This window comes from Atractosteus spatula, chromosome 3 (assembly GCF_055471065.1).
Source record: "Atractosteus spatula isolate fAtrSpa1 chromosome 3, fAtrSpa1.hap1, whole genome shotgun sequence".
NCBI lineage: Eukaryota > Metazoa > Chordata > Actinopteri > Semionotiformes > Lepisosteidae > Atractosteus > Atractosteus spatula.
This window is the reverse complement of record NC_142708.1, coordinates 18,627,654-18,639,404: the sequence shown is the minus strand read 5'-3', so window position 1 is coordinate 18,639,404 and position 11,751 is coordinate 18,627,654. Positions and strand designations below refer to the sequence as shown.

General features: G+C 44.4%; 1 protein-coding gene across 1 annotated transcript; it reads right to left on the bottom strand.

Moving 5' to 3' along the window:
- Positions 1–1,664: 1,664 nt before the first annotated feature.
- LOC148837533 (intracellular hyaluronan-binding protein 4) lies at positions 1,665–11,751 on the bottom strand. Its single transcript, XM_088910551.1, has 8 exons — positions 11,178–11,751; positions 9,626–9,779; positions 7,498–7,641; positions 4,859–4,930; positions 4,364–4,447; positions 4,104–4,275; positions 2,757–2,969; positions 1,665–2,030 (listed from the first exon to the last, which is right to left on the bottom strand). Exons 1-8 carry the CDS (start codon positions 11,425–11,427, stop codon positions 1,974–1,976), a joined length of 1,146 nt encoding a protein of 381 aa, XP_088766677.1. The 5' UTR covers positions 11,428–11,751; the 3' UTR covers positions 1,665–1,973.

The window sequence follows — 11,751 nt, the reverse complement described above, 5'->3', positions numbered from 1 at the left end:
CAAGTAAGAGGAAGAACGGGGCTGATCATGAATACATCATCCATTTCATTTCAACAGAACTGGGACTGGAGAAGGACAAATGAAAATTACCACCAACTGCTGTAGAACAGGGGTGCCCAACCTTTTTTAATGCAAGATCTACTTTCATTTGCCAGTCCAGTGCAATCTACCAGTGTGAATTTGAAGCTCAGATATAGGAAAAACAGACTGTGGGCACAGCAGTACAATAATGATACCCATCACTAAAATGACCACAAATAAAAGCAAATGACTTGTTACAGTGAACAAGTAATGTTCCTCCTTCTACAAAAAAAGAATATCCTACCTTAATGTAAGCATTAGCACTGAGAAGCTTACTTCACTTTTTTTTTTGTGTTGACACTGCTGATCATGTCCATGACCTTTTGTGTCCCTGCTGCTCGACCTTCAGCAGTTCAGTCATGTCTGTGAAGAATGCCAAGTCCAGAAGCCACTGGTCCTCCTCTAATTGAGCGTATTCACCATATTTAGACTACTTGAAAAACTCTTTGATTTCAGGCAACAGCTGTATGAACCTTGCCAAAAATGTTCATTTTTGGAATCTGCAAACAGCAAGTCAGCAGCCTCAGCAAACACTTTATTACTTCTCAATCCCTGACTGACCTTTTGTGTTTAGGCAGGATGTGGTTCACACAGAAGGATGCGTTTGCTGCTTTCCCTCTTGTATTAGGCCTCGTGAAAACCGACTGCTGCTAGTTGAGATTTTAAATTTTTCTCCATTTCTTTTCCACTTTTAGCGGGAAAGTCCACATCCTACAATTTTGTGTACAGTTTTGAAATGTTGTTCTACATTTCCCTTTCTCGCATAGACGCTAGCATTTTCAGATTTGAATGTGAAAGTACAAATACATAATCATGCTCCCATTCCTTGTGGTAACAGTAAGTTTTTGGTCTCTTTGCATCATTTTCACTCAAACACCACAACTATCAAATAGGCAAACAAACTTGTCAAACTGTTGGTGAAGGTCACGGCCAGTCTGTCTCGCTCCACTATGTACTGTAGCGAATGTGGGGTTCGTGCGGCAATAACCAAGAGAACGTTCTGGGGCAGCACACGCAACACTTTAACCTTTTGAGTCAGCCAAAACTCAGGGAAGAGACTTTTACAACCCAGTTGACAAGGGTTACAACACACACAAGGGCAATAAAAGTTTTCATCACCCCTTGTTTGAAAGTACAGCTTAAGTTCTGGTGTTCTCTCCCACTGCTCATTAGAAAGCTTCTTTAAAGCCACCAAGGAAAAAATCCTAAGCAAGATGCTCAATGAACAAAAAAAATAAAATCACACAACTCAAAGTAATTTAAAAAGTAAAAAAAAGACCCCATTTCAGAGAGCCCAATGATCAATGATCAAAACTAAAACTTGTTCAAAGTTCAACAAAGCACATAACCCATTATTGCAACTCTGGCCTTAAGAACAGACCTTTTGTTTTGAAACTATGTATGAAACTGTTCAATTCTTTAGTAAATTTACTAAAGCACCAGAAATTGATCACAAAGTATTCCAAGTCTTTAGAAACCTAATGAGTCAACTGTAAGAACTGCTGAATTAGAGCTAGCCAGGAGCAAGCCTGGGGATGCCCAAGCTATACTCGGTCTATAATAAATACAGCAAAACTGGTCTTCATGGAACCTCAACAGTGCATTTATTATTTTTATACAGTTACGTTATAATTTATATTTCCCCTTATAGTGAATAACAGCTTTCAAAATATACAGCAAGCAGAAATAAAAGCTCTGAAAAATAGTCCTTTGGCATAGTTACAAACAAAAACCAGTGTTAATCCAAAAAAGTGCAACAAACTTTCATCAAGAGGCAAACAAATTTCAGCAGCTGGGAGCCAGTTCTTGAATCCGCCACCATACTGTAGGCTCCCCGTCTCACTCTGGATCAACGTCAGCCTCTTCAATCCCTAACCGCTGCCTGTGCTCCTTCAAGCCAGGGCAGGGAAATCCTCTGGATCATCGGGATTGGGGGCCAGAATCTGTGCCTGAAATTAAAAGTATTTCAAAGGAGAGCAAGAGACACTTCATAGCCCTGCATCTTCAGCAGAGAAAAGGTTTCTCCTTTCGAGCAGCATCCATAGTAGCACAGGTTTGTGTAACCTTTACGAAGCCAATTTAACTATACTGTACAGTCTCGATACTCATAATTCCTTACACTTGTATAGCACTTTTCTGGAAACTCCACTCAAAGCGCTTTACAGGTAATGGGGACTCCCCTCCACCACCGATGTGCAGCCCCCAACCTGGATGATGCAACGGCAGCCATAGTGCACCAGTACTCTCACCACACACCAGCTATCAGTGGGGAGGAGGAACAGAGTGATGAAGCCAGTTCATAGATGGGGATTATTAGGAGGTCACGATTGGTAAGGACCAATGGGAAATTTGGCCAGGAGGCCATGGGTACATTTCTACTCTTTGAGAAACACCCTGGGATTTGTAATGACCACAGTGAGTCAGAACTGCAGTTTTACACCTCATCCAAAGGCGGTGTCTTTTTTACAGTAGTGTCGCCATCACTATACTGGGGCATTGTGGGTCCCACTGCTACTGGCTACTCTAATACCTCTTCAGCAGCAGCAGCAGCCTTAGGTTTTCCCCAGGAGTCTCCCATCCAGGTACTGGCCAGGCTCACACCTGCGGAGCTCTTTGGCAGCTGGGGCCACTGCCGCAGAGAGCAGGACCCACCCCCGAGGCAAGAGCGGACATACCACTTCCGCACGCGGTGGTGGCGGCGGCGGCGTTGCCGTGGCCTCCGTCCTCGCCGCCGCTCCCCGGCCTCGTCCTCCCCGGCCCCCGCGGCCGCCGCGGCCCTGCCGCGACAGGCTGCCGAAGTTGATGTCCAGCTGGGTGGTGATGTCGTTGGCCGGCCTGCGGAAGAAGTGGTGGTCCTCGTCGTCCTCATCGGATTCCTCCTTCAGGTTCTGGATGGGGAGGAAATAAAGGACAACACTCATGGCTCGGAAAGCTCCCCGATAGAAAGAGACAGAACAGCACAGAACTAGTGCAAGAACAGGCTGGACACAGCCCCAGAGTTGAGCGGACTCTTATTTGGAAGTGTAATGAAAATTGATAGGATGCTCTCCTCCGAATGGAGCCAAAATAGCCTACACTACAGATCGTTTCTGTCCATTTTCCATCTGCCCCTTTTGGCTGCTTCTTTTGTGCACCTCTGCAGGATCGCCAAAGGGAGGAAGTTAGCTACCGAGTCGGCTGCCCTAGGAAACCAGCTTCCACCGGGCAGAACCAAGCGCCGCTGGATCCATCTGCATCAACACGGCAGAATTTGTTAGTCAGCATCCTAGTTATATTTGCAAAATGGTACAAAAAAGGGGGGAAGCGTCAAGACGAGGAGAAAAAAATTCAGACAACTGGAAATGAAATTTGATATTGACGCAAGAGCAAAGTGATCCATGCTGTAAATCGGAACATGCACCTGGGAACTGCAAAATGAAAGGATCTGGGTATTTAAGCCGAGTATGCCATGGCCTCATTGCGACACAGGGAACTACTTAGAACTGAATGCCTGATTGTATTCAAAGGTGTGTAATTTAAGCCAAGAAAAGTTACACGCAAGCTTTAAAGCACACTAGTAGGATCTTACTTAGATGTTCAGTTTTGTTCACCATATAAAAAAAAAGATAAAGCCTTAGAAAAGGTTCAAAAGCACAAGAACAATTGCTGGTTTAAGGCGGATGGTCACTTACAGGCAGATTTAAGGAATGAAAATCGCGTCAGTCAACAATCAAAAGTTTTATCCACTTGGTTCAAATCCAAGGTGTAGTAAGTTCAACCCATAGGACTATTTAACACTTAGTATTGAAATATGGACACTGTGTCTTAGAGACTAAAAGAGGAGCCATTTAGGAAATATTACAAACTGCATAAAGCTGTGGGTATCTGGTTCTCCACTACATGGCCTGTTCCACATTATGAGCTCCTTCAAAAATAATTTAGATTCACTAATCTACCATTCGTAAGTAATTAGTAAGGTGCGCTGAATGGCATTCCTCTGTTGCCACCTGTGTTCTTTAACACAGAATACAAGGACTGCTTACATCTAGGTACTTAGACTTGTGAATCACAACAGCCTTTGAAGGCACACTGGTCTCTGGTTTGCGAATGTTGAATTCCTTCTTTGGTCGGTTTTGTTCCTGTAGAGCTTTCCACTCGTCCAAAGTCATCTCCGCCACATAATCTTCGTAGGCTTCTCCCTCGCCCTCGGTCCCCCTGCAACAGCAAGTGCAGAGAGATGACACGCCAGAGTCACCCGCGTTGCCCTGGACAGCTGAAGGCTGCCGAATCAAGGCCTACTCACTGGTTCTCCGCATCCCCTTCCGGGGCACCGTGCGCCTCCTCCGTGTCTCCCGCCTCTTCGTTGGGAACGCCGTGCTCCATGTCACTGCGAAAACAGCCTCCGCTCATTAGCATCCTCCTCCACTATTTGCGTATTCAAGTGTGGACATCTGAAAACTGGGATTTTCCAGCTTTGCTCTGCCAGGACCTTAATATGTATACAAACTTTTCATACAAACACTGAAAACAGACTTTAAACTACATCTACACCCCTGGGGTCCAGAATACAGTAGGTATTCCAACAAGTGTAACTGCAAAGAACGGGTGCGATTTTCCCCCAGTTAAACCCCTAATTGGACTTTAGTGCTGTACAGTGGCCCTGCTGGATTGTACTCCCAGAAGTACAAAGGGAATGCTATGTATTCATTAAGCCATGGAAAACACACGTTAGCCACATGCTTCGAACAAAACAACAAACGTTACATAGACCAGTATTACTCATTTTAAAAAATCATACCTCATTTCATCCTTAACGCTGCCCCAGTTCCGAGGTCCCCCTCCTCCACGCTTTTCTTCAGGCCTAATACCCCTAAAAATGACAACACATGGAATTCCCTTTAGTCACGCAATAGGACTCCCAAGGAGATCTACTTGATTTAGAAAGCAGGTGGGATACACGTTTTAAAACGGGGATCGCCTGTACAAGGCAGGTCAACGCAACACTACCTACCCCGTCCTCCGTCTCGGAGGTGGGAGATGCCTTGATAGGACCTTAAAATATTGCACTGAACACCGTAAAGACCAGTCAAGTTTGGGCTTCAGAAAAAAAAAAACTCATTAGGATCAGTTTTTCTTGAGTCATTTTCTAACCTTTTCGCTTGACTTAATTTCGAACCTATTTCGGTCCAACACCATGAGTGGTCAATTAGTCATTTATTCTCTACAACTGCAAATGCAAGTTTGCATATGCAAAAGCATATAAATGAACAATGAAATATATGGCTATAGAAAATTGGGAAATGAAGTACAGAGATCACAAAGGCATCCGTTACATGCAAGTGTTTTGTTTGAAAAGAAAACTTCAGTCATAACAGCAACAATTAAGATGAAGTAGCTTACTGTATGCAACTATAAAGTGGGGAAAAAAATACCAGCAGTTCATAATGAGAACTAAATGACAGTTTAAAGAAAGGAACCACCCAGCATAATTTATTGTTTCAATTTAGCAGGCAGTTGAGCTACCCAATATTTAAGTATTACCCAGTGACTTTTTAAAATCACCTTCCGTGTTAAATATATTGCTTATATTCATGAAGTACATCTTGGGATGGAAAGCTTTATCCAGGGAAATATTACCACAAAAAAAAGCCTCTTTCACATAAGAAATATCAGCACTATTCATCCCTTGTGTTTTCTACATCAACTACGTGATTTATCAATTTACACTAATAAATTCAATTAGTTTCTAACTATTATTAAAGTGCTACTTGATTGCCGACACTACACTACAGCTGGGGTGCCCAACCAGTCAAATCGATCGCAAGAATATTTGGCAAAAAAATAAATGGACTATTCGACCATTTACTTTTTTTGATAGCCTAAAAATTCATTCAGATCTGTGCATGTAATGTCCTACATTTTACTGCTCTTGTGCGTGTTTAACCCTTGTCGAATGGGTTGTAAAAGTCTCTTCCCTGCGTGCCGGCTGATACGGGAAAAAAGGGCTACAGGAGCTCCGTAAATGAAGTGTTGCGTGTGCTACCCAAGAACGTTCTCTTGGTTATTGCCGCACGAACCCCACATTCGCTACAGTGCATAGTGGAGCATAGAGGAAACAGAGTGGCCGTGATAAATTCGCCAACAGTTTGATAAGTTTGATTGCCTATTTGATAGTTGTAGTGTTGGAGCAAAAATGATGAAGCAAAGAGACCGAAAACTCACCGTTACCACAAGGAATGGGAGCATGATTATTATTTGACTTTCGCATTCAAATCTGCAATGCTAGCGTCTACGCAAAAAACGGAAATAGAACATTTCAAAACTGTATACAAAATGTATGACGTGGACTTTCCCCACTAAAAGTGAGTTATGGAAAAGAAAAGTGGAAAACTTAAAATCTCAACTAGCAGCAGTCGGTTTTCACGAGGCCTAATACAAGAGGGAAAGCGGCAGTCATCGCATCGTTCTGTGTGAGCCACGTCCTGGCTGAACACAAAAAGTGTTTGCTGAGGCTGCTAACTTGCCGTTTGGAGATTTCAAAAACAAACATTTTTGGTGAGGTTCAGATAGATCTCACACTGGTAGATCGCGCTGGACTGGCAAATGACAGAGTAGATTTTACATGAAAAAAGGCTGGGCACCCCTGCTCTACAGGGACAACAGCAGAAAAGCACTGAACTACAGGACCCCAAAGTTCAGGAGGTCGAGAAAACCTCCATGCCGTTCCCATCAGTCATTATTCTGACCGACACATTAGCAAAATAACATGGGGGCAACAGCTCCAGTGCGAGTCAAAGCAATACTTCTAATGAATAACAGTAATAAATGGAGGTAGGTGACAGCAAAAAATAAGGAGGCAAATACAATTCTCTTTCAACAAAACCTATTGTTTATATTGATTAGCATATAACTGGACGTCTACCTGTTGCATCGCGCCAGCGCCTGTAAGCAATTCTGCTGAAGACCCCCCCCCCCCCAAAATGAATCAGCTATCTCTATTTAATAAAAGGTTACTTTCATCAAAAACTCAAATCTTTTAAAGAAAAAAGATAAGCAAAATGATTAAAGAACCCCTGACTAATGGCTTTGCAGTCATTCGGTCTAGTGATATTTTTTCCCCACATAAGATCAAACCACTTAAACGGTATTAAACCAGGCCTTAAGAGAATACCGATGACCAAGTGCCTGATTTTCCCCACAGTCCAGCTCTAATATTCGTCGCCAGCTTAATCTCCGTGCTGAAAATCCAAACTTAAATCAGACTTTCCAAGTCAAACTTAAACAAGAGTGCCAGGAACCAGACACATTTCTGCAAAAATGACACTTTCAAAAACTCCACGACTTTCAGGTATACGCAAGTTGTACATTTCCAGTTCTCTCTTTCGGTCTCCCCAGCCCTATTCAGTTTGGGATAGAAACCAAAAACTCATTCCTTACGCTCGGTCACTTCCACTGTGGCGTTCAAATTCTCTTTTGCCCCTCTGATCGAAACCGTCAAAGCTTCTGAAAAAAGTGCCGCCTCTTCCTCCCCGGCCTCGTCCTCCTCGGCCTCTCATCCCCCGGTCAAACTGGTCAGATGGCCTGAAGTGGCACACAGAGGTATGGGTTATGCAGGAAATACCTGAATATTTTAAAAAAAAAGGGAATTATTCTTTTTTCTACATAAAGCCCAGAATACAAGGCCAAGCACACAGTAATACAAAAGACACTGCATCTCTAAGTTTGTCCTAGGTACATTTGTGTGGATGTGAAAGAAGAAAATGCTGAATCATGTTCCTGTAGAGAAGCGGACACAAACAAGCTCTTGATTTTTATAGATTAAAAATTTTTTAGACCGTTTGTTTTGGTAAAATCAGAAGTAAACATTACAAGGTTTGTGTATTAACTACTAAGCCCAAGAAGTACAGCAGAAAACCCTACTATATAAAAAAATGGAGCAGTTTTGGGCTCAAACACAAGGATACAATCCGTCCTGATCAGCAAGGTGACGGAATAATTAGCTTCAGGACAGAAAATAGAAAAGGGATGATACCAATTCCCAAATTTCAGAAATCCTTAAAGCATTTTAAATATCCCTACCACTGAAATCTGTTTATGGGAACATTAACATTATTGCAACAGGAGCATTTTTCAGACAGTACAAAACAAACATGCTAAGCAGTCCTTACTCAAGCCTGGGTTTTCAGTCTTCTCACTGCAAAATTGAAGCTATACATAACCATCCCATGCCTGAAAAACTGAAACTTCTGACAAATTTTCTTCCATCACTGTGGTTATTAATACATGGTGACAACAGTGCAAACCCAGATACATCTTTCCAAAGATAATTTGATCATTTAAGATGGCCACAACTGATTGCAATTCATCAAAAGTTAAACCATAACGGACATTTTGATATCCTACATGAAGCAGTTTTTCAGATGGAGCTCTCTGGGCACAGCTTAAATAAAATCAGTCTGGAGGAGGGCAGGGGTTTTACAAACATTTTCCCCCACCACCAAAGTATCTACATCGTGACACTGCTGGATTCTCCCTCCTCATCTCTCTCTGGTCAGGATTAATTAGGTTACTAGCCTGTGTTTGATCTTATTGTGAGATTCCCTCAAAATTAGAAAAAAGTAGATGTGTACCCATTGTGAGCTTCTGCAATTTCAAAGCAATTAATCCTCCTGGAACAAACAGTATTTCAGCAGGCAAGCAAGCAACTTGCACAACCTAAAGTAGCACCCAAATCCTGGCAGGTATGTACAAATAATTCTTTGTAGTGTCACGCAGCAGAGCAGATTTAAGAATACGTTTCTTTAAAAGGATTCTGCATGGATAGAATTGTGCTGTACTAGTACACCCATAACTTTTCTCTAAAAATGAATTTAGGTAATTGTATTACATTTTAAAATACCCCCATGCAAGAATGGTATCCAGACAACTGGATATCCTAAAAGAAGCAGTACTTCAGATGCAGGGCTATAAACTAATCACACTGCTGAGGCCCCACAGCTACAGAGCACCAAGAGCTCTGAAGCACATCCACAAGACACACAGCACATACAGCCAGCAGCTATATCACCCTGCAACTCACAACTGGCAGCCCACTGAAGCTCAGCAGGTGTGAGCCTGGTCAGTACCTAGATGGGAGACCTCCTGGGAAAAGCTAAGGCTGCTGCTGGAAGAGGTTAGTGGGGACAGTAGGCGGTGCTCACTTCGTGGTCTGTGTGGGTCCTAATGCTCCAGCACAGTGCCAGTACACTGTGGAAAAAAGTGACGGCCTTCAGATGAGATGCAAAACCAAGGTCTTGTCTCTCTGTGGTCATTAAAAATCCCAGGGTGTTGGCCGATGTCCTGGCCAATCTTCCCCCTGGCCTTTACCAATCACGGCCTCCTAATAATCCCCATCTACGAACTGGCTTCATCACTCTGTTCTCCTCCCCGCTGATAACTGGCATGATAACTATGGCTATATGTGCACACATTGGTGGTGGGGGGGGGGGAGTCCCCAGTACCTGTAAAGCACTTTTGAGTGGAGTGCCCAAAAAAGCGCTATATAAACGTAAGGAATTATTATTACTTCTCCACCGAGAAGTCAAGGGGGGCTTCCAGCTCATTGGGGCGCCTCTCCCGGAACACCTCGCGCCGCTCGCTGTACACGACCTTCACCTCCGTCCCTCTGTTCTCATTCTGACCCAGCAGGCCGGGGGCGCGAGGGGGCTGCTGCCTGGAGCCTGCAGGCGAGGAGAGAGGCACAGGGTCAGTCACCTTAACGTCGACACTGCTCTCCATTCCCCCCAAATCGCACGGCTCCTGCCACCAGCTCACCAGTCTGCACCCACACCAGGGCGCCTCCCAGCCGTGACCCGAGCAGGTGACCACGCACCTCTAGAGCGTCACACAGCGCTCTAAACGTACTACTAGCCACAGTCCCATATCGTTGTTCCGTTCTGCCCAGAGAGAAGAGCCCAGCGCACACCGTGTCAACAGCAGCACTGTCACTGTGCAGTGCTGACCTAGGCATGAATCAGTCTACATTCTGCACAGGCATTTTCAGCTGCAGTAACACGACTCTCCCCTCTCGAAAACATGCTTATTCAGGCACTGTCCACAGGCCTGGACAGAATTCGCTCCATACAGGACAAACCTTCAGAAAGGTCATTCGATGAGGCAGTTTTTTCCATTTTTTTTACCTAAGGAGGGGTATTTTTATTACAGACCTTTCTGCACCGACATTAGCATTTCAAACATTTTCACTGAAAAAAAGCCTTTTCACCTAGCTAGAATTTCAGGACACAAACGCCTCCTTTTAACTTATTAAATGAGACGACATGCCGAAACTACAGCGGCTATCCTAGAAAACCGCTAAGTGGATCCAATCTACATCTGGTCCTCCAATGATTCAGCACCCGCTTGGTGCTGACGGCCAGATCACCGCCAGCACCCCTCTGCTTCTGAAAGCAGATGAGAAACGATGGATAAAAAACGACGAGACTGAACACTTAAACTGTCATTTAAGGTCTTGCAGGGTCTTAAACTGTGAATTACGTGCACAACCATTTATATAGCTCAAAATAACTTGGGGGGGGGGGGGGCTATAAACCTGCATTTTTCTTTACCAGTTATTTACTCCCGCTGTGCGACTTTTGCATGCAGATGGAAAAACTCGCTGTGTGGGAGGAGGTACAACACGAACTTGCATCACAGATGTACTCAATTGCGATATATAGAATAAAATTAACTGCACGGGCCTCATCCAAACTAACCCCAAGACGATGGCGTTTGTATATTAAAAAAAAGGAGTGCTACATCGAAAGAGACTGTAGAGGGGGGGGATTCTAACAGCACTTCAATAAACACTACGCTGATAAAAACCATTTCTTTTAAATGGCCAAGTATCGGAATGCATCGGAATACCTTCCATGAAAGCAAAGCATCGTATCTAGACAAAGTACTTTATTGTCAATGCACCCTCCCCCCCCTTCCGCCCCGTAATACCAATAAAACCCCAAACCTCTACATTTAGCCCACAAATGACTTGCCTCACATCTAACCTGCGAGTGTGGAAAATCTGCCTCTGACTTTAGTCTATTTTTGTTTACCCACTTAATTTCTCATCTGAGCTTCATCACCTTCGCCTCCAAGGAACACGGGCACCTTCCTATCCTTCTGAGATTCCTTTTTCCCAGGCTTCGCTGTCCCGCCGCTTCCTTTCTTACTCTCCTCTTTCTTCTTCCTCTTCTTCTTCTCCTCCTCGGCCTCCCGGAGGATGTCAAAGGGGTCGGCTTCGTCATCCAGGAGCTGATCGAAGCGGTTCATCACCGCGCACCCGAAACTCTCTTGCATGGCGGTAGAGACCGGGCTGGTCACTACTCCCTTCATTTCCAGCGTCTTAAACAGGCAACCTAATTCCAGGAAGATTCCCAAACCCTAGCTCTGCTTCAGGAGGCTGCAAGGAGGCGACGCGTTCATCCCTCCGTTACTCCACAACCACTGCCCTCACTCGCTGCCGCCCGAGTTGCTAGTGCTGCTGCTGCTGCTGCAGGTCAACAGGTGAAACGCCAATATGGCGGTTTCGTTAAATACGCCCCGACCTCTGCGCCTGATTAGTATTCATAAGCTGTTAAAGGAGAAGAGGGAGCGACCTCCCCCAGTCGGTGCATCTGGGAGCACCTCGGTGTGAGCATGTTTTCTCCGCGAAGAGTC

Excerpts from the sequence above, each read along its gene's own strand:
- LOC148837533 (XM_088910551.1), bottom strand. The coding sequence starts at position 11,427 with ATGAAGGGAGTAGTGACCAGCCCGGTCTCTACCGCCATGCAAGAGAGT. Across the intron at positions 7,642-9,625 it reads CTTGACTTCTCGGTGGAGAA|GCCATCTGACCAGTTTGACC; the intron begins GTAATAATAATT and ends GTGCCACTTCAG. Across the intron at positions 4,931-7,497 it reads CACAGTGGAAGTGACCGAGC|GGGTATTAGGCCTGAAGAAA; the intron begins GTAAGGAATGAG and ends TGTCATTTTTAG.